Source organism: Daucus carota, chromosome 8, assembly GCF_001625215.2.
Source record: "Daucus carota subsp. sativus chromosome 8, DH1 v3.0, whole genome shotgun sequence".
Taxonomy (NCBI): domain Eukaryota; kingdom Viridiplantae; phylum Streptophyta; class Magnoliopsida; order Apiales; family Apiaceae; genus Daucus; species Daucus carota.
Genome location: NC_030388.2, coordinates 22,204,249 through 22,227,829, shown reverse-complemented (window position 1 = coordinate 22,227,829; position 23,581 = coordinate 22,204,249). Strand labels below are relative to the sequence as shown.

Genomic DNA, 23,581 nt, shown 5'->3' with positions numbered 1-23,581 from the left:
TCAACAAATATTCGTTTCTCCAAACACATCAACCAACACTTCAATGCAACCTGTTCGTAAAGTTGCGAGGAAACGGAGTTCGAGTAGTTTATTGAGTCAACCCGCAGCTCTGTCTTCCATTAAGAAGCCAAGGTTGGAAGCCCTGGAGACATCTGCAGCCTCATCCTTGCCTTCCCAAAAAGGCTTGGACTTGGAACAGGCAATGAAACAGTCTCTGGACTCATTCTCTCAACAGAATGATGCCATTGAAGTTGACCGTCCTGCCACGGTACCCTGTACAGAGTCAAGCACTGCGCTAGCACTCACGCTAGTGCAAGACCAAACAGATACACAGGTTACTATGTTTACTGATTGCACAGATTTTCAAAATCCAATTAGTATGTATGAAAACTTTACTGATCGCACTTTCTTTGATGATCAGGAGGAACTTGGCAGCTTGCAAGTAAATCTGCCCTCGCAGGCATTCGGAGGACAATTTGTTCCTCCACTACCTTTGAACCCATCTCAGGGGACATTGGTAGTTTACACAGGTACAGCTGGAAGAGTGAATACTATGAGTGAAGAAAGGCAAACACCGAGCGATACACATGCACGTGAGGCTAGTGAAACAGCTTTGAGTGTACGTGAGGTGAGTGCACACACTGACCCGGCTCTATTTGAGGAACAAATGTCTAAGCTGAGAGCTGAATTAGCCCGAATGATTGCTGAAAATGAGAGGCTAAAGGGTGCACAGTTGGTGACCCTAGAGAAGAAAGCTGATGAAAGGCCATCCAGTTCTTCCAGGGATGAGCTTAAGGGAGAAATTCATGGTTTGACTGTCGAGATGAGATCTAATCATGCACTGTATATGTCAAAATTTGAAGATATCGACAGGAAACTGGATCAACTCCTCAGGAACTCAAAGTCAGATGCTGATACCTCCAGAGAGGATCCCTCAACTAAGGGGGAGAATAGAAGAGATAGAGGAGGAGATGGAGACAAAGGTGACAGGGGCAATAGTTCGAATCAAAGTAACAAAGGGAATACTTCTGAATCTGCTCCTGACAATTCTGGAAAGTCTAAGGGCAAAGAGCCGGCACATCAATCTGAGAATGTCTTTGATTCTGATAACTATGATGATTTTCCACAAGACATGGATGATGATGACGTCTTCGATGCTACCTACCGTCAAGCAGAGGAAGAAGGCAAATTTGAGGAGAGCTATCTGTTTCAGGATGAAGAACCTGTTGACCCTGAACATGAAGAGAATGTCCGGAAGTTTAAAGCTGAGAATGAAGCTAGGAAGCGTAAGCTTCGTGATTACCAGAAACTTCTAGAGGACAAGCTGATAACTGAAGAGCAAATCAAGATAGAGAAGCAGAAAATCTATGATGCTGCGTGCAAGCAGAAGAATCTTGATATAAGAAGGAAAGTTGGAAAAAGCTGGGACATCGCAAAGAGGATTTTCAATGGACCTCAAAGGGAGTCTTTCAATGACAGAAAGTTCCTATCTCTGATCTACGATCTTCGAGAGGTAAACCCTGACGAGGATATCTTTATGCATGCCTTCGCTTTAGAAATTGATTACTTGACTGTGGGAGTCAATAACTTGCTAGAACAGTGGGAGCTGATTGTATATACACGGAGAAATGGTTCATTTAGATTATCTGTTGAATTTCTTAAATCATTCTCTGTGTCTGAGCTTTGGGTACTTCGCAATAAGGTAAAGCGATGCTCCAACCTGAACGAACTCCTTCGTGATAAGCTGTTGGATTGTGCTGTCTTCAACAGTCCACAGGTTGTCAAAAACCCATACAGTATAAAGTTCATTCACAAGGAGCTCTTATGCACTGTCAATCTAAATGAGGAGGCTTTACCTAAGTATCCTGCTAAGCGACTGGCTCTAGCATCCACTCTACTACGAACCAAGGGCTTCGCTTCTAAAGCCAAGTCTGATGCTGATGATGTGATTCTAGCTTACTGCACCCGAAGGAATATTTCTCAATATTTCCGGAGGATGAAGAATGTTACAAAGGCTCAGCCATCAGACTTCCGGGAAGACCCTGTAGAGATGGAAGTGTTACATCAACTGGCTCTGGCACGAGAACGTAAGAAGCGTGGTGAGTCCACTACATCAGAAGTGCCATCCAGAGAAGAACCGTCAACTCCTGTCCTTCACAGTTCAGATATCGAAGAAGGAGAAGTTGATCTTTAGATTTGTTAAGGAATTTGTAATATATGTTCAGTAAGAACATCCTTATGTAATCTAATGTACTTGTTTGAATTCTGGTGAATGTTTAATGAAATACCAGAAACTTTTTGCTATTTACAATTCATGTTTAATCCTTTGTCTTATCAGTTAGTTGAGTTATCCTCTCGATAATTTGCATGTTATGATAACAAACAAATAGGGGGAGATTGAAAGGCATATGTTAAGCCTATTTGTATTTAAGAGTATCAACTCAACTCTGATAAGAAAGAAAGTAAATTAGCAAGCACTATTGAAGGAATCCGTACGAAGAACGTCAAGTGATTTATTAAAATCATATATCTGAAGAATTTCAGGATGCTGCTGCACACCACTGAAAGAAGTTCATTAATATGTTCAAGCCTCAGTGTACAAATAATATTTTGTAGCACGTCCAGAAGTCCAGAAGGTATAAAGTTTTAATACTTTATTTATTCAGAAGATTCCAAACTATTTCTACTGATGAAGATGAACTACGAAGACAAAGACTCGATGAACAAGCCACTTCTCAAATGTTTATTTGATAAAGAATATTTGATTCAGCTAGATACAGATGAACCAGACAGTACATTTGTGTGTCAGCTACTCCGATTAAATATTCTGCATCAACAATAGGTGGTCGTTCAATCAAGACAAAGAATCAGATCTTTTAAAGGAAGTCAGAAGACCTGCTGCTGAAGACTATGCTCAATATAATTATTCTTTTAATTTATTCACATCTCTAATTAATTATATAAGTTATATAATTTATTTATTAAATTGATTCACACTTGAATTAATTTAATTTATGAATTTATATGATTAATATAATTAAGTGAATAATTATTGAATTAATTATATTAAAGAAAATCAATTTATATTGATTTTGGGCACGGTATGACAATCATATAGATTGTCATACCGCCCCTGGAAGGTTCCATTTCAGCTGGCATGACATTATTCTGTTTGTCATACCGAATTAGACTTGGCATGACAATACCCTGCATTGTCATACCGAATTCATATGGTATGACATTGTTAGGCATTGTCATACCGATTCTAACTTAGCCCCCAAGTCTTACAGATTGTCATACCGAATTTTTTCAGTATGACAATGCTTCAGTTTGTCATACCGAATTTTGTATGGCATGACATTAGCACCTTTTGTCATACTGATTTCAATTTTAGTATGACATTAGCTCACATTGTCATTCTGATCTTTGTAGCATGGTCATACCAGCTTTGTCATACAAGTTCAAGTGATTTGCCTATAAATAGGCCTTCACCTCTTCATTTGTAATTGTTCAAAGCTTTGTAAACTTTCAAGTTGTTTGTAACTTGCTATTCGTTATATCCACAGTTTTCTGTGCTTTGATCACTCGGTTGTTTTATTCACTAAACTAGAATACATCCTGTCAAATTTATTCTACGATATTTAGTGAACATTAAAACGAACCACATTAATTATATAACGACTTAAAAATTGTTATATTAATTAATTTAAATCTGATTAACAAGTTAAACTCCGATCAGATTATTCCGCCGCGATTATTTTGTGACGATTGTATTCAACCCCCCCCTTCTACAATCGTTTCTGGACCTAACACATGTAAACAATATATGAGACTTAACTGAAATAATAACTCATCTCAAATAAATAAGATATTGAGACGAATATAAATACAAAAGTTTTAAGGTATGTGATTAATGCTTTTGAGTAATAAACTAATTGTTTGTGTAACTCAAGTGGTTTGAGTGATGTATTTGTATTGGAGAGATCCGAGTTCGAGCCTCATGAATAACATCTTTTTTTTATATATATGAGAAGATGTTAGGTTCGGAGTTAGGCTAAGGTTCGGAGCTAGGTAATTTATTTGCTCAGGAGGGAGGCTTGACACGAACCTGTTGGGCTACTATATAGATAAGTAGAAGTAGATTATTTCTTAAAATATTTATCAATTTTTATTAAGGACAAGAGGAAACTCTATCATCAACATATTCACCTTAATTTTATAATTAAGAAATGGATGGAAGTTTTATAATCCGCATAATAAGGTTAAGTTTATAATTCTTTATGTTTTTAAAAACAAAGACTTATATAGTCCGCGTCGTTATAATTTATGTTGCGTGATTTTATTTTTTTTAATCGACTTTCGTATATATTATCTTTATCTACAACGTACGGATCACCAATAACATAACTCGAGCATTATAACTCTTACGCACGTTGTCTTTCATAACTTATATTTCATATCATACTGTTTGTTAATAAAAAATGTTTAGTCTAACCAGATAAAAAAACAAAAAATCATACCCGTGTGCGTAGCATGGACCAAAATGCAAATAAACACATAAAATTTAATAACTTAAAACTTATAATAAATAGTTTGACTGCGCCGATTACCCGTCAGATTTGAGGTTAATTACGACAGAAAGTATAGGTTTAGTTGATAAAAAATCAGAGAATCAATACCTTGTGCGTAGCACGGGCAAAAAGCTAGTTCTTAGTTAAATATTTAAGTTACATAACACAATATTTCAATCACCTCAGGATAACAAAATCCTAATTTAGATTTTTTGTCAATCATTATGTATTTTGATTTTATTTGTCAGAATCTTTAAAAATCTATAGTTAAATAGTTGTCTCATATCAATTTTAAAAGTGATGCAAGTGACAGATAATTAAAATATAAATTATTTAGAAATTTGTAGTTAAATTTGTTAATAGTTGTCATATACCCTTATGGAAGTGGTGACGGAATCGCATGTATAAGATCATCACTAACAGTGGAACCAGTTTTTGGCCAAATTCTTAGTCCAAATTTAAGTCCAACCATCTTTCCATTCCAACAGTTTGGTATAAATTTTGGTCCAAATTAATATATCAATATTTTATTCTTCTAACTACCTTTATATTATTATTCAAATCTTTTAACAATAATATAAGATTTCATATAATATTGAACTCAATAAATTAATTAAATTAGACAAACATTACATTTAAACACAGAAAATAAAAAAAATTAAAAATTTTACTTAATTAACTAAAATAAAATTTACAAATATTCAATACTACTCTGAATTAATATATTGTTCACATAAATGCTCAATTAATGCATCTAGGAGTGCAATATGAGCTTCTTTATATTTAATTTTTCAATATCTTCCAAGAAATTGTTGAAATCGAGCATTTTCAACGCTCTCGGTCATCTCGACTCTCGAAAGTAATGTGTGTCTTATGTTCAATGTATTGCTAATTTGAATTATCTTAAGAGTGTTTAATTTTATTATATTTCATATTTATTATATATAATTGTTGGAACCAAGATTCTGCCGGATGCGGATATCCCGATAGGACCTGCAAAGGAGAAGAATGCGAGGGGTTGTCCCCCCGATTCACCTCCGGTGTGAGAATAAGTCAGTGGTTCCAGGTGAGGTTTAATGGAAACTGCAAGTGTTTGTGTGTGTTGTCGAGATCAAGTGAATCATTATCTCATATTACCGGGGTATTTAAAGGGGGTGATTTCCATATTGTAACGTCTCCCTGATGTGGTAGGAGAGTAATGGGGTTTTAATGTGGCGTGATCCCCGCCTCCGACCGTTACAAAGATAGTGCTGGAGTAGTTTAAATGATGGGCTGGACCTCTTGGGCCTGTCCTCCAACATGTCCCCAGGCTTCGGTCGGGTCTGTGCGTGGCCGAAGTCTGAATAGTCTCGTCGACCGACGAGAAGAGAAGTCGGATTGTAAGATCGTGGAATCGAGTCTTGGCAACCCAAGGTTTGTAGAGAATGGCCCCCGAAGCCCGATCAGTCCCGAGGCGTCATCGACCTGCGAGGGAGGTCGAGTCTTATCGCTCCGAGTGGTCGATTCTGGCCACTAATGGCTTAACTAGTGATGTCCCGGAGCTGACGAAGAGCCCGGGACCTCGTTCCTTCATCTTCCCGACTGATCGCTTGGTATATATTGGCCGGTCATCACAGTATTGCTGCGAGCCGATTGGTTATCTTCCCTTGTCGCCAATCGGGAGAATGATTTCAAAGATCGATTGCATCGGACGGAGGTTCTTCGGTCATACCGAAGGGCGAATAGAGGTCAGTCAAGACGATACTCAAGGCTAGAGACCAGGGGGTCGCTATTGAGAACGACGCGTCGGTCATTTGCGCTCATGAGGTCGGTCAGGACCATAGACTTTTTGTCGAAAGCACGGGCGACCTGCTAGGCCATCCGGAAGTAGCCCCGGCTTCTGAACTTTTATATTATTGGTGTGCCTTCGGGCATCGGGCATTTTTGATTGTGTTCAGGCCCCATTTTCAGGGTATTATTTTATGCATCTTTGGCTTAAATGTATGTTGCCTCAGCGTATTTTTCCCTCAGTGCTTCTTGGGTGTTCATAACCTCAGCATGGTGCGTATTTAGCTATTTTTTGATTTGCCTCGGGCGTAATCCTGATGTATGTCTTCGACCGACCGGTCTCAATACATGTGTTTATAGTATGTCTTCGACCGACTGGTCTCGATACGCGTTTTTGTATGTGCGTTTTCAGCCGATGAGGCTTCGGCACATGTGTAATTGGTGTTGGCGCATGTGTAATTGGTGTTGTACGTCTTTAGCCGATGAAGCCTCGGTACACGTGTATTCATCTTAGTTGTTAGCGTACGTCTTTAGCCAATGAGGCTTCGATACAAGTGTGTCGAACGGTAATTTATCATGTACGTCTTGAGCCGATGTGGCTTCGGTGCATGACTGTCGTTCTCAAGTATTGGGAGGGTAACTTAACACAAGAGGTCTGATCGGGTGTATGTCTTCGACCATAACGTCTCGATACATGCTTTTAATTGTGATGTATGTCTTTGACTGAAGCGTCTCGACACATGTCTTAATTGCGATGTGTGTTTTTGACCATAACGTCTCGATACATGCTTTTAATTGTGATGTGTGTCTTCGACCGAAGCGTCTCGACACATCTTTAATCGTGATGTGTGTCTTTGACCGAAGCGTCTCGACACATGTCTTAATTGTGATGTGTGTCTTTGACCGAAGCGTCTCGACACATCTTTAATCGTGATGTGTGTCTTTGACCGAAGCGTCTCGACACATGTCTTAATCGTGATGTGTGTCTTCGACCGAAGCGTCTCAACACATCTTTAATCGTGATGTGTGTCTTTGACCGAAGCGTCTCGACACATGTCTTAATTGTGATGTGTGTCTTTGACCGAAGCGTCTCGACACATCTTTAATCGTGATGTGTGTCTTTGACCAAAGCGTCTCGACACATCTTTAATCGTGATCTTGGACCGAAGCGTCTCGACACATCTTTAATCGTGATGTGTGTCTTTGACCGAAGCGTCTCGACACATGTCTTTGTATGTGCGTTTTCAGCCGATGAGGCTTCGGCACACGTTTTGTTTTAAATTCTAATGTACGTCTGTAGCCGATGAGGCTTCGGTACATGATTGTCATTCCCCCAGTATTCGGAGGGTTGTTTTTAGCTTAATAAAAGAGATATGATCGGATTTATCGTCCCTTGAGATAAAAACAAGCATACGAATACTCAAAATATAGAGTCCGGCGGACCCGTATCTTATTCAGGTTGCCCCCAGGATACGGGTGCGGTTCGGCATTAACTGTAAATGTACTAAGCGCTAGTGTACTCAAATAAATCAAGCATATACCGGGAACTATAATGGTCGTTCCTACGGTTCGTGGCTGCCCACGGTTTCTATCTTTCTACGAATACTTTCACCACGCAGATAGATATCATCCAAGGATTTGGGCGGTATATCATAAAGAGAAGACCGGAGCTTTTTACCTTTAATTGGGTCTAAACCCGCCGTTAGGAATCCTGCGGCTTTGACTTTGTTTAAGTTGGTGATCATCCCTGCCTCCTCCTTGAACCGGGCCAGATAATCCCCTAACTCCTCGCTCGGCCTCTGCCTGCAATGGATGAGTGCTTCGGTATCCTTCACCCTTCGGCATAGATGGGAATAGTGCCTCAAAAATTTCTTTTTCAACTGATCATACGAGCTGACCGACCTGGGCCTTAGGGACCGATACCACATTGTCGCCGATCCCTTCAGATAGGTCTTAAACATCTTGCATAACATAATATCACAGTGGCCCATACCCGTCATGAGGGACTCGTACTTGTCACAGTGGTCGATCGGGTCTTCCTGGCCGTCGAATTCGGTCATCTTCGGGAACTGCCTCCCTGGTGGTGGTCGGAACTGCTCGATCTCCTCGACTACAACCGGCTCGTGAGTTAACTTTTTGTCTCCGAACATAGCTTTCTCCATTCGGCGTAGTCGGTCTTTCGTGTGGGGACCCTCTTCGACCTCTTCAGAATCCGACGGGGTTATATGTCGGTGTCTCGGCCTTCGGGAACGCGACTCAGAGTCCGAAGACCCGTCTTGGTCTCCCCGGTTCCTCTTCATTGGTTGCCCTTCTCCTTTGGTCATAACGATCAAGTTTTCGGCTTCGAGGGCCTCCCTGAGGACTCTCTCTTGCAACTCGATCTCCTCTCTCTGCAACCGGAGGGCTTTCAGCCTCAATTCACCGGCCTCCCTTTTCTTGGCTAGTCGGGCCGCTCCTTGCTCGTTCTCCCTCGACGTCTGGGCCTTGACGGCTTGTTCCTCTCTCCACTTTAACAGCATCTGTTGTTGCTCTTTAGGGGTCGGTAAGAGGCCTTCGGGGCTGCTGTCGAAGTTCAGGGCTACAGGTGTGATGGGAGGTCGTTGGTTTCCGGTGAGAGGAGTGTTATTTGGGTTGGTTGGTGTTTGATCACTGTCGTTTGTCATCGTCTCAGATTACACAAAGCTTGCTTGCAGTTTCCCACAAACGGCACCAATGTTGGAACCAAGATTCTGCCGGATGCGGATATCCCGATAGGACCTGCAAAGGAGAAGAATGCGAGGGGTTGTCCCCCCGATTCACCTCCGGTGTGAGAATAAGTCAGTGGTTCCAGGTGAGGTTTAATGGAAACTGCAAGTGTTTGTGTGTGTTGTCGAGATCAAGTGAATCATTATCTCATATTACCGGGGTATTTAAAGGGGGTGATTTCCATGTTGTAACGTCTCCCTGATGTGGTAGGAGAGTAATGGGGTTTTAATGTGGCGTGATCCCCGCCTCCGACTGTTACAAAGATAGTGCTGGAGTAGTTTAAATGATGGGCTGGACCTCTTGGGCATGTCCTCCAACAATAATTATTTCAATAAAATATATTAAATATAATTTATACCTATTTTAATAATTATATTAACATATAATCATTTAATTAACTAAATATAAAATGAATAAAAGATTAATATTATTATATACTAAAAAGATTTAGGCGGTGAATGTGCCGGCCTAAATAAGTGATGAGAAAATGAGTATGAATATTCACTTCCAAGTTCCAAGCGTCCAACTCTAAACAAATTCTTGTACAATCCGACTTCAAGTGTTCGACTTAAACTTTAACTACAAATGATTAGCATCTGACTCCAAGTCTCCAACTTAAACTCGTTACTCTAAAACGATCCTTACTTAATTTCATATATATTGTAATATATAAATATTTTTAAATAAAATTGTTATTCGATATTTATTATTTTAATTATCCTTGGCAACATTAAAATTTTTTTAAAAAAAAGAAATAATATGACTCACTAGATATACTTAAATAATATCAACATATGATATTTAAACAAATATAAATGAAAAATAAATATATTTCATCAAAATCGTTGCTTTGTATTGTAAATTTGTAATTAATAAAAATAAATATTCAAAATATAAAAAAAGTATGTTTGATATTAAAATTACTAATACAACTATTTCAAGTATATAACCAATATGCTGAGGACACCAATCTAGGCAAGTTTCTCACACAAACCCAAATTGTAGCCCCTCTTCCTTTTTATAGTGTAGCTAGAGATAGTTCAAAAAATCTGAAATCCGAAATCCGATCCGATCCGATCTGGAAAAAAATCTGAAAAATCCGATCCGAAAAAAACCCGGTCTGGTCCGGCCCGGTCCAAGGGCCTAAAACAGGCCTAGTATTTTCAAAAAAATCCGGATAAAATCCAGATTATTGAAAAATCCGGGCTTTTTATAACTAAACCAGGCCTAGTATTTTTGGAAAAGCCCGGCCCGGTCCGGCCCGATTTTTAAAAAAACCAGGCCCGATCTGGTTATAAAAAAATCCAGATTTTTTTGGCCCGGTCTGGATCTGGCCCGAACAGATCTTTTGTGCATCTCTAGTTGTAGCCCCCTCTTTGAAACAAAATAAATAGGTCAAAGTCTTCCATCTCTCATTAAAATATAAAAAGCCTTGACAAAAAATTTGAGCTGAAAATTAATTGGACGAGCCAAAACATATTGCCCCGGTCACGCAATAAATAAATTATACATGTAATACATACACACAATAACACATATACACGGACACGTTCTTCTGCTCCCATAATAATCCAAACTTTAAGCACATTCTTCTATTTAGCCGCGCCTTTTTCTCCTCTTTCTTTAACCATTTAATAACAATCATTGAGCTGAATAAAACAAGTGATTATTATATAAACTATTGTTGTTTATTAAGTTTTTGTTTAGGTGCTGGAGCTCTCATCCAAATTGAGGTAAACATTCGTAACTTTGTTCTTATGATTTGTTTCGTTTTGTGATTATGTATTGTGTTGCTTATGTTTATGTATATATGTGTTGAGGATTTATGTATGTTTGATTGTAATTGTTCAAGGTGTGATGATTGCGTTTGCTTTTACATGATTGTTATAAGCATATGTTGACTTTGATTGTCTGATCGTCATCATGTTTTTGGTCCAGTGTGTGTATGTGTGTGTGTGAGAGAGAGAGAGAGAGAGTATAAACTGAGAGAGAGAGTATGAACTGAGAGAGAGAGAGAGAGGGAGAGGGAGGAGAGAGTATGAACAGAGAGGGGGGGGGGGGGGGGGGGGGAAGACTATTAACCGAGAGAGAGAGAGAGTATGAACTTGAAATCTTTCTTTGGTACATATTCCTAACACTATTAACACACACAATGAACTTGAACTAAGAGAGAGGCAGAGTATGAACTTAAAATCTTTCTTCAATACATATTCCTAACACTTTAACACACACAATGTACTTAATCGAGAATTCTATGCTGTGTTGAAATTTTATGTGAATGAGTTGAGAGTGAAGAGATAGTTGCATGAGAAGTTTCTTTGTGGTAGAGAATATTTTGTGTATATGTTGGTGGTGCTTATTAGTTTGTGGTATTAATTACCTTCAGATCCTATCTATAATAATGGGCTTGAATGATTTGTACAAATAACTGGAGATTTGATTGTGAATATTGAATATTCAGGTTATATAAGGCTTCTTTTGTAAACTTATTTAGGCGATTATAGATGGTAGTTTGAGCTGGAAAGTTTGCCCTATTGGAGTAGGTTGGAAGAGATTTCCATTTGCGGATATTTGCTAAATATGTAACTATATATGATGGCTTCTGTGCTTCAATTTTACTTGGTGCTTATCTTTTTGTCCTGTCTGATCTAAATTGATTTAGTAAGGAGTGGAAAGCTCGGGCACATCGAAAGGTTTCAGACTATACGTTTTATTTAAAGAAGTGATGATTGTACAATGGAGGATGACAAGGTAAATGGGGTATTACTGATTACTGTTTTGATTTATAAATTTGAATAAACCAAATGTGTTTCTGTTTATCTCATTTAGCTTACAGATAATGTTGAATCTGGTTAAGTATGTTTATTGTTCTTCTCTGTATGTTTAATGAGCTTATAGGATTGCATTGATTACCTTATCTGTGCAGTGCTTGAGTTTAATTTTTCTGGAGGCAACTAATTAAAAGCTTGTGAAAAGCTATGGAAACCAAAGAACAGACACCCAGTGTCATTGCAAGACTGATGGGTTTCTATGAAACGCGACACCAGCGGCCCATTCATAAAAAGTACAGAGTGCTCTCTGAGGACTACCTTCGCAAAAGTGCTTCAATAGATTTATTATTAAAGAAATCATCTTGCAATGGGCGATCATTTAGGATGAGCAGAGTGAAGATGCCAGAGTTTAAGGATAGCTTTGAAGGACAGGAGCAGCAGAGACAGTATATTCCGACAATATTACAGGGAAGGGAAACTTCACAGGCTGCAAAAGAAAGCATAAAATTTGAAAAGCAGATTCCCAAGGATAAACGATATGTTGAATTGGAAGAGAGGATTTTAGATTCATGGAATTTTGGTTACAAGCTGGAAAATGTACACTCTCGCAAGAACAGGTCACTGAAGTATAGCGACAAAAGGGATAATTTGTTTCCTCACCACTCACATAATCAGCTTTGTACACATTCCTCATTTGGTCAAAGCACAGTCTCTAAGTTGTATGACGTTCCATCTTATAGAAATGATGAAAATTCCTGGAAGCCAGAGAAAACGACTTTGCGGAAAAATGTTCTGAGATCTCCTCAAAAACTTGAATATGATTCAGATGCCTTGGAAGATCTTCATAATGATTTGCAGAACATATCAAAAATGCGAGTAAAGCTGAAAAATAGGATTCCTGTAATTAATGAAGCAAGTGACACAGGAAAACCCCTAATTAATTTGGAACCTTGTAAGCCCAGTTTTTCTACTAAGAAAACTGTAATGGAAACCGAGGTATCCAGATCAGCACTTGGGGCTGACGACAACTCTGTACGTGAAACTAAAACAATAACGCCATTTCGTTCAAGTTTCTCCAACTTGGAAAACCAAGAGAAAGCATCATATCCTCATTCAAATTGGTCAACATTTACCAGAGCAGGAAAGGATATAGATGCTGGATGGCAGAAATGGCATGTTGGAAGAAAAACCAAGGTTTCTGCAGTCAGCGTGTCGCTATATTCTTTTGATCAGAAGAGGGCCGAGTCAACCTACAAGCTTAGTAAAACTGGGTGCAGTAACTTCAGTCAGAACAGTGAATATTCAAAATTGAGTCGACCTTTTGGTGTGAACAGCAATCGTGGCGTGAAGAAAGATGTTGTCACTAAGCCATCAAGATTCAGATCATCTCCCTCATTCCCTAATTCCACTGGAAATTTTAATTCGAATAAGAATGATGGTTTCGGCAGTGATGAGTATCTGAGGCTTGAAGAAGCTGTTACTGAAGCAGGCAACAGGTTCGGGAACCAAAAGTTTTCTGACAAAGGTATGTCAAAACCTGGAGACTCGACATTTAACTCTGAGACATCTCCATTTTCTGGATATACGGATTTACAAAATCATCAGAGCACAGAAGAATGTCTCTTGAATGAACTTGGAAACAAACTGGAGGATGGAACTTTTTCAAAAAAAATTCGAAAGAAGTCTGCGTTTTTAGAAGTCTCACACACTCCAGTCGGCCAGGTTATTCTTTTTACATACTTTAGTATAACAAAGCAAATTCTTGAAAAGCTCCAATGAAATGTGCATGTACTTGTATGCAATCAGTTAAAGGATGGTAATACATGATTCGCTTTCCTCAGATTATATTAATTGCTGAGGTAGATGCGGTTAATTACATGTTTCTTTTACATAAATGGCAGTTCAACAATCATATGCTAGTGTGGAGAGTTTTCTAGGTTTCCTTTTTGTCTGATTTCCTTCGTACATAGTTTTCTGTTTTTTTATGTGTGTGAGCCTGGCGAGTTTTCTAGGCCTCTTATTGTTCTAATCTTCTTCTTACTGTGTTTTTTTGGGTGTGTGTCTGAGAGAGAGAGAGGGGGGGGGAGTCCATATAAATCCCTTTCCAAGCTTTAAAGTCACTTCATATCGCTGGAAGCCTGACCTTGAGTACCTTCAATTTTAGTTAAAAAAAAACTTTTGAACCTTGTAAAACACTATTGTCTAAATATAAAAGCTGAAGTCCCTGTAGAAAAATTGAAACTGGGTCCTAGTCTAGTAATTTGTGTATAAAGTATTAATCTATAGGAAGTATTACTGTGCGAGCACTGATGGTAATCGAAGATAATTCCAGAATAATACAGTATCATTGCACATGACAGTGTCAACTGGGGATTGGAACAGTGCGTCTTTCAAAACTTAGAAAAGGGAGAAGTGACAGTAAGATAATTGGTTAAAGGGCGAAGTGACAGTCAGATAATTGGTTAAAGGGCGAAGTGACAGTCAGATAATTGGTTATTACAGTTATTACATATAAATTATAATCGTGACTAATGATATGTAATAATGTGTAATTACAAGAATATCTGTGCGGGTATTTCATTGTAACATTTTCTTGCACACTGAACCATTGAGTTGGTCATTATGCTTGCATGCCTGTATATTTATGAAAGATCAAGTGTACTTTTTAAGCAACTAATAAGTTAGTGTTGCTCACTTGTGAAAACCATTATATATGAGTTCATCATGCAAGGACATACTATATGTGTTTTGCTGAGATACTTTACTTGATATATAATAGTCTAATAGACCCCTGCAATAACTTTCATCCAGTAGATAACCACTGGAAATATTATCAGGTTGTTAAGTAAAAATTAAATGTTTATCATTAGCAATATGGGAAAATTTGTCATTTTTATAACACATTTATCTGTTGCAACTGAGCCTTGACTCTTTTGTTCACCCATGATTACTTTGTCTGCCTCGGTACAAGTTCTAAGTTCTACTCTAGGCTCCATTCTCCAATGAAGGGATCTATAGAAAAACTATTGTTTCTTAATTCTCTCTTTGTCTTCTCAGTTTACCTAAATGATCTCCAATTCCTCCTAAATGAAACAAACTAAAGAAGGTCTTGTACTTGGTTTGTTTTAGGATCTAAATGTTTCTTTATTCTTACTGCAACTCTGTTAATATTTTTAACTCGGGACAGTTTTCAGCCTCTCTTTCTATATCCTGTCAGTTTCCCTGATGCAAATCGTATATATTCTCAGGGTCGATTGGTAAATTCTGTTTATAGCTAAAATTTTCTTTATTTACTTCAGGAATCACCAACAGAATCATTTGAAGATGGCCTTGTGTTTTCAAACTGCTTTGAGTTTGAGCCTGAATTAACTTCTAGTTGGAGGGACACTCACCAGCCTAGTCCAAACTCAGTTCTGAATCCACCTTATGAGGATGAGATCTTATCGGATATTGAATGTTTTGATGGTGCTGAACCTGCTGGTGCTAATCTCATTGGTTAGTAATTTTAAAGTGTAGATCACTTTTTTCTTGTATATTTTCCTGTAACACCTTTGTCATTCAATTTGTTAGGTCTTTGGAAGCAACTCCAGCTTCTAAAGTCAGATGTTGAAGACACACTTTCTGATGGGCCGGGAATGATGATTTCAAGTGATGAAGGTACCAGAGATGTTTCTGATGATTTTTTAAAAGATAATGGAAAGTCAGGAGTATTCAAAGCCAAAGAAACTAGAGATTTTTCCTACCTAGTTGATGTTTTGGATGAGGCTGGGTTCTATGATGCAAATTGGGAGATAAATATTGAAAAATGGTATTCTCCAGAATCTGCTGTGAACCCCGCTGTATTTGAGGCATTGGAAAAGAAATACGGTGATCAAATATCCTGGGAAAAATATGAAAGAAGGCTTATATTTGACCGGATAAACTCAGGGTTGATAGAGATTTTGCAGCCCTGCTTGGACATTCCCGAGTGGGCAAATTCTAGAAGTACATGGCTTGGCACCCTACCGAAAAGGGATGTGATTGAAGAAAAATTGTGGAACTTGCTGGTTAGCCAGGAGGAGGAGGTGAACAAAGGGTTGTCAGAGAAGGCGGTTGGAGGTGACACGAGTTGGTTAAAGGTAGGAGGTGATATTGATATTATCGTTAGAGAGATAGAGAATCTTTTATTCGATGATTTGGTGGCAGAGTTAGGTAATGTATAGAGTCGTGGCAGAATCAGTTATTCCTTATATTTTTCTGGCAAGTTTTGAGTGATGCCAAGAGTAAATATTAGTTTGCATATATGTTGCTACAATTTGTAAAGACAGTAAGGATATTTTTTGGTTTAAAGAGAAATACAAGGAGTGGTTTTTTGAGGTTGGCAATGTTAATTGGCTTACTGACCAACTTCTACATCTATGTGTCTTCAGAAACTTTTGCTATCTTCTTTCCATGACCAGACTTCTTAAAATAAAGAACTGCAGTCTGTTTGTTATAGGAGTGCAATAGAGATTCACATCACAATTCACAGGTACTAAATTAATTTATGGTATGGGATCATGACCATATGGTTACTGTGAATTTTCCAAATGGAATTATATACTATTTCTTATGATATAATACTTTTCTGTTTATAAATTATTTAATTTTTTAAATATCATTCCCACAAGCAGTGGCAGCAGAAATGAAATTGGTATCATGTTATTTCTGGATTTTCTAGTATGTGTCAAGACTCAAGTCCTGTCCCTACCCTAACCATTCCTGTGTATCAACTCATCTGGTAGTTGTTTCAACTAAAACACCACAAAGAGAAACCATTTTGCACCAACTCCATATATTATCATCAACTCCAGCCAATTTCCAACCCTGAAACCATATAAATTCATGATTCCACACCTTTGAATGCATCACAGTAATCAAACATTCCTCAACATACATTGTCCAGCTTATTCTTTCCTTCGCTCTCAAATTCATAACATGGCTAGCCAAAAATTCTCTTCTTCAAAAACCAAACTCACATTCTGCGTAGTCCTCTTCGCGCTCTTTCTTACTTCTGTTTCATCATTTAGACTTCTCGAAGAAGAATCTGTATCACCTGTTGTCCCCCCGGAGACATCAGCTGAGGAACCAGCTGCCGGAACAGGCCCAATTCCCACACCTACTGCCCCCGGTAATGATCCCCACCACACTTTATCATTTTTCATGCACGACATATTAGGAGGAACAAATCCCTCAGCTCGGGCCATCACCGGAGTAGTCACCAATCCAGCTCTCAATGGTCAAATCCCATTTGCCAAGCCAAACGGTGCAAACTTCCCACTCAACAATGGAGTACCAGGAAACAGCAACAACAATGGTCTTATAGACAACAACAACATTCCATTCCTCACCGGCCTTGCTGGAAGCAAGTCAAACGTGATCACAAACAATGGCAACAATAACAACAACGGATTCGGGTTCCCTGGTGCCCAACTCCCTATTGGTTCAGCCCTCCAGAAGCTCATGTTTGGAACCATGACAGTAATTGATGATGAACTAACTGAAGGCCACGAGCTAGGTTCCGGATTAGTTGGAAAGGCTCAGGGGTTCTATATCGTCAGTTCTGAAGACGGGAATAGCCAAACTATGGCATTCACTGCTATGTTTGAGCATGGAGGTTATGCAGATAGCCTTAGCTTCTTCGGGGTTCATCGGACTGTAGTCTCCGAGTCTCAGCTAGCTATTATGGGTGGAACTGGTAAGTATGTTAATGCAAAAGGATTTGCAGTTGTGAAGACTCTTCCAATAGTCGACCACCAAACAACTGATGGACTCGAGACAGTGTTGGAGTGCACTGTTTATATTACTTACTGATGATACATTGTTCTTCATCTTTTCATTGTGAGCATTTTTTCTTCTAGCATTTTAAGTTCTTGAATCTGTACAACAGAGTACAATTCCATTGTTTCTTGTAATTTTATGTCCCTTTCACCCTAAAAGAGTTATTTAAATTTGAAGTCTGAATATCCTTGATTAGTTAATCCAAAATCTGCATTTGTATTTATACTAAAAATTATAAAATAAAAATAAACAGCAGAAGCCCAGAACGCCCAATCTCACAGCCTCCCACAGATAAAACCGATATCTTTAAAATTATTGCCACACATTTTTAATGCAAAGGTCAAAAAATCCCAGAGATGACGAAAGTACAATACCTCAACTAAGCCTCCTGTGGCATTCTGATATACTTCTCTTCCACTCAGAATCGCTTCCATCACAAGAAGGCGTACACATGTTACCTATACTTATTCATTCATCTTGAACCATCACGTTGAAAATTCTTGATGATGGAAAAAAGCTTAGAACCTCTTCATCACTGTCGTCAATCCAATGCAGTTACGCGCATCAAGAAACACAAGTTCTTTGCAACGCTTCAATATCAATAACAGGGCTTTCTTTTCAAGTACAGCATGATTTATAGTCAGATACATGAGTTTTGGAAGTACTCTATTGAGGATACACCAGATAAATTAAGTCAGCAGGACAAGAATGTAAATAACCAGCTAATTAGAATAAATAAAGTTGGAGGGAAAATCAGTTAGAAGGTCCAATAAGAAGAAAGGTCAAATACATAGTAGGAGTGGTGCTATACGTAATTAATATTTATAAAAACAAGGTGAATAGGTGTGTGAAGATAATGATAAAAACATTACATTAATTGTTTCTTAAGATGTGTGAAATTTGCAAAGTAGACACTTAAAATGAGATGGAGGGAATAGTGATCATTATTGTGGATAATTCAACGTGCTTCGGAAAGCTATCTCGACGGAGAACACACTCCAAGCATCACTTATTGCTCCCAGGCAACTTCCACTACTCAAATTTTCGGCTCAAAATATGAAAGAAGCCAGCAAATGTACATGGGGGTTTCAGCCCCGTGTACAAGGGGCAAAATTATTTTACAAGTCCATTTTCAGCCCTGGAGAGTCAGGCCAGCTGTAACTTTTGCTTTGGAAATTAAATGTGTGGGTGTAAGCAGATTTCAAGAAACAAAAGTGGGCTGGCACGATTTATACCCAAAGAGCGTCCAAGTTTTACTAAAGTTATTCCTGACAAATATTATGATGATAATGGAGGGGTTTCATGATAGTATATTACATGGAACGATCAGAATGGTGCATTTACAATCCAAAATTAAACAAACAGGTTAATTTTACATCCCCGCCTGTAGGGGTACCAGCTACGTTAGTTACTGCCGAAGGTATGCAACCAGAGAAGAACGGTTACCAGTGTTGTCATAGATATCTACTATTGATTTGGTGGTTATTTGGTCGTCCAAGTGATGTTCAGGACTCCTGGTCTTAATAAGACCATGAGTCCAGAACATATGCAAAGAATGTATTGCAGCATTTGGTTTTTAATGACATCATTTGCTTATTGAATGCACATTCAGTTAAGATCACTCCTCTAACTTGGGGAATAATAGCATTTCAGAAAAATCATGCCTTTGGCAAAGAGTTTAAACAACAGAAGACTGCAAAAAAAAAAAAAAAAAAAATTTAAGCATGCCGCCCTTGTCCTGTAAAACATTACAGTACTTTTTGAAGATATACTGCCACATACTTCTCGCGTAGAAAAATTCAATTTCATTCAATCCCATCATAATTGTCACAAGGACAGTCAAGATCAAAATCATCACAGCAAGATCTTGTGCTTTATAATCACCACAAGGATAATAATCATAATCAGCAACAGGTTTTCTGCTTTGGAATATTATATTTATAAACAACTGTAGCCTACGCATTAGTGCTTAATCAAGCATTTCCCGGTATATATGTTCTGTACTCTTACAGCTAAGCATTTCCCAGCATATCTATAATTTTAAAAAGAACAATGTGCATTTCAAAGAGAGCAAAAAGGCACCTTACATGTAAAAATAGGACATATCTATATAAAAAGATTAAGAGATTCGATACTGAATTAACTGCAATCTGAAGTAAACTAAAACTCAAGAAAAAATATATGCATTTGCAGGAAGGAGATAGATTCAGACATGCCTCATATGCTTTGTGTAGCATTACAATAATTTCAGATCTAATGACAAACGCAATCCTGTCAATCCCATCACAATTGTCATTCAAGATCAAAATCATTACAAGGATACCAATCATAATCATCAGCAAGGTCATATGTTTTTGAACCATCACAACGAAAGGTCTTAATAGCAGAAGCAAGCTTCAGAATCTCTTCATCGTCCTCGCCAAATCCATTGCAGTTTCGGACATCAAGAAACACAAGTTCTCTGCATCCCTTCAATATTAATAACAGGTCTTTCTTTTGAAGAATAGCATTATTTATAGTCAAATGCTTAAGTTTCGGAATCAGAGACACAATCATGGAAGCTGTATCACCATCCACATACCCGCCTCCAATACTAAGACAAGTAAAACTAGGCAAATAAATGAAAATCTGCTTGATCAGATCTTCAATATAGAAGCTATTATGAAGGCTTATGAATTCCAGATTCTTCCATTTTCCTTCAAAACTTGGACAATCATCAGAGGAGAGGAAGCCCGAGTATCCAGGTAGCTCCAAAGTCTTCAAAGCAGGGCATCTACAACATAATCCAATAATTAATTTTTACACCATATGCATCCGATAACAAAAAAACTAATAAAAAAGAGTAACACTTCCTCACATAGCTATTTTTTCTAATAATATATTCCACAAGGTAAGGGGAAAATCCACAAAATTCGCTAGAGGTCAAAAATGTTACTCCCTCCGTTTCAAAATAAATGTCCACTCTAAAAAATTACACGTTTAAGAAAAGTGGATGTTGACAAATTAGATGCATTAAATGACTATAATATGTAGAATGAGAAAATTATACGTTTAAGAAAAGTGGATGTTGACAAATTAGATGCATTAAATGACTATAATATGTAGAATGAGATTGTTCTAAAAAATATAAACAAGAGATACGTGGAGTAGAAATGATTTTGGAAATATGATTTTGTATTGAAAATTGAACTGAACACTAATTTAAAACAAAAAAATTTCTTCAAAGTGAAAATATAAATTAAAACGGAGGGAGGATAACGCTTTTACCATAAATTCCAAAAACAAATCAAACAATTTATAGGCTAAAAAATCTAAAATAAAAAATGACTCACGCCGTGGACAGATATAGTAGGTGCTTTGTGGTAAAATCATCAGATAGCACGAGCGATGTGACACATCCTTGGCTAAGGTTAACAACAGTTTCCATCAGTTGATTTGGGTAAGCACAAAGAATGAAATCATTAAAATCGAGTTGTTTCCAGCAGAGGGGATTGTGAACTGCCTGATTCCATGTTTTACACACAGCTGGAATGTTTAAGAAAAACTTCTTAAACAAAAAATTTAGTGAAAACCATGAATACGGTCATTTCAAAATAAAAAATGATAACAATAAATACAAGAAAGACAACACAAAATAAATAAATTAAAAAAATGGGAGAACCTTTTTTTTAAATAAAAGAATCTATTTGCTCATGAGAAAAGTAAGGAAGAAGTGACCCTCTCCCTTTCTTTTTATATAATTCACTTATTAGTATTACACATATTATTTTGTGTTTTAATTATATTGTATGATTAAAAATAACAATATTGCATGTATGACAGAAAAACATATATATATATATTTTTTTGACGAAAAGCTGGAGATTTTATTAACTTAAATCCATCTCAATACAAGCTTGAATAGTGATAGGAATAGACAACCTATCAAAGCTACGACCTAGATATAAATATGATTCCCTAGCCAGCTGATGAGCAACCATATTTGCAGACCGTTTAACAAATAACAATTGAACATTGTTTAGACGCTGCATAAAACTTCGACATTCTGAAATAATCACTCCAAAATGAGATCGCATTGGAGTTGCAGACCTGATGGCTTGAACCACAACCAAGCAATCAGACTCCAGGGTAACTGATAACCATTTCTTCTGATCAATCCAGCTTAAAGCTTCCTTCACAGCCATGGCCTCCGCAAGAACTGGGCTAATACACTCTGCCTTAGTTAAGGCTTTTGCTTCTATCAGCCTTCCGTCTGAATCTCTAGCGACCATTCCGAAACCAACTTCAGACCTATCTTCAAACATAGCTGCATCAACGGACACCTTAACTGTGTTTGGTTGGGGCTTTACCCAGGAAGTCACTCCATCTCCATTATCTTATGGTTGAAGAAGAGTGTTAGAAGACCTGCTCTGGGCTATTGTCCATTGTGTAAGGTACTGTTTCGCTGCTGCTACTATCTTGTTAACAGATGAGAATTTCTGGTTCCATACTAGATCGTTTCGAGCCCTCCAGATGGCCCAACACAGCGTTATGTATTCTGCACGCTGCTGCACTGAGGCCGAACTCAACCTCAATTCCATCCAACTAATAATATTCATGTTTTAACCTCGGCTGATCACTACTCTGAGAAGACTCCAACACTGGGCTGCAAACGGACATGTTACCAGACTATGCAGAATAGTTTCCTCCTCTTCATGGCAGACTGGACAGAGAGTTTGAATCGGGACTCGTTTGCCTTGCAGTTGAGATAATGTGGGTAAACATTGAGAAAATGCACGCCAAACCAGATTCAACGCCTTTGGAGGTGCTTTCACGCTCCATAAAAGTTTCCAAATACCAGAATTATGATGAACACTCCAAGCACCCTTTTGCACCTGAAGTAATTTGTACGCACTCTTTACAGAATAGTTACCAGAATTTTCGAGTGACCAATACATCACATCTTCATGACTTGCTTATTTAACTGGATAGCTAGAATCTGCCTCTGGTCTCTATCGTTAAATATATCTTCAATAATCTCGACATCCCATTCTTTTTCATCTAATTTGAATAGAGATGAGACTTTTTGATTTTCAATTGCTGGGGACTCTGTAGTAAAGAACTGGTTGGTGTTATCATGTAACCAAGGCTGACCTGAGATGTATATGCTTTCTCCATTGCCTATCCTCCATTTTACTCCCTCCAAAAGTAATTGCTTCGCTGCGTGTATGCTCCTCCAAATAAAACTGGGGTTATGGCCCAAGCTAGAAGTAAGAAAATCTCCACCAGAAAAATATTTGGCCTTATAAATTTTTGTGACTAAGCTTTCAGGATTGGTGATGAAACGCCAACCTTGTTTACCCAACATGGCTAAGTTAAAATCTCTGAAATTGCGGAATCCCAAGCCTCCTGCAGTTTTGTGTTTTGACATCCTTTCCCAGCTCATCCAACTTATGTGCGATGAATTTGTTGGCTTAGAAGTCCACCAAAATTTTGACAGGCTTTTCTCTATGTCTCTGGTGATCTCGAGAGGCAATAAAAAGACAGACATGGCGTAGGATGGAAGGGTTTGCACCACTGACTTCACCAAAATCTCCTTTCCTGATCTGGCCATAATTTTACCATCCCAACTTCTGATTTTTGACTGCACTTTATCCTTCAAAAAGCCCAGCATCGCTGATTTATTTCGCCCTATAATATTTGGCAGACCCAAATATTTACAACGAGCATCAGTCTCTCTCATATGTAATGTCCTGCAGATATTATATCTATTATACTCGATAACATTTGTACTGAAGAATACTGATGATTTTTCAATGTTCACCTTTTGACCTGAAGCATTCTCATACACATTCAACAACTGTAATACATTCGACGCTTCAGAAGTATCAGCTTTACAGTAGAAATAACTATCGTCGGCAAACAGCATATGCGAGATTGTGGGAGCTC

The 23,581-nt window shown here is 38.0% G+C and overlaps 2 protein-coding genes across 2 annotated transcripts; both read left to right on the top strand.

Annotated features, from left to right (window-relative positions):
- The first annotated feature begins 10,626 nt into the window (after window positions 1–10,626).
- LOC108200088 (uncharacterized) lies at window positions 10,627–16,218 on the top strand. Its single transcript, XM_017368155.2, has 5 exons — window positions 10,627–10,816; window positions 11,746–11,834; window positions 12,010–13,576; window positions 15,154–15,349; window positions 15,425–16,218. The coding sequence occupies exons 3-5, from the start codon at window positions 12,062–12,064 to the stop codon at window positions 16,054–16,056; spliced, it is 2,343 nt and encodes a 780-aa protein (XP_017223644.1). The 5' UTR covers window positions 10,627–10,816; window positions 11,746–11,834; window positions 12,010–12,061; the 3' UTR covers window positions 16,057–16,218.
- Window positions 16,219–16,724: 506 nt separating this feature from the next.
- On the top strand, window positions 16,725–17,829 carry LOC108199013 (dirigent protein 25). Its single transcript, XM_017366779.2, has one exon. The coding sequence runs from the start codon at window positions 16,736–16,738 to the stop codon at window positions 17,684–17,686; it is 951 nt and encodes a 316-aa protein (XP_017222268.1). The 5' UTR covers window positions 16,725–16,735; the 3' UTR covers window positions 17,687–17,829.
- Window positions 17,830–23,581: the final 5,752 nt, after the last annotated feature.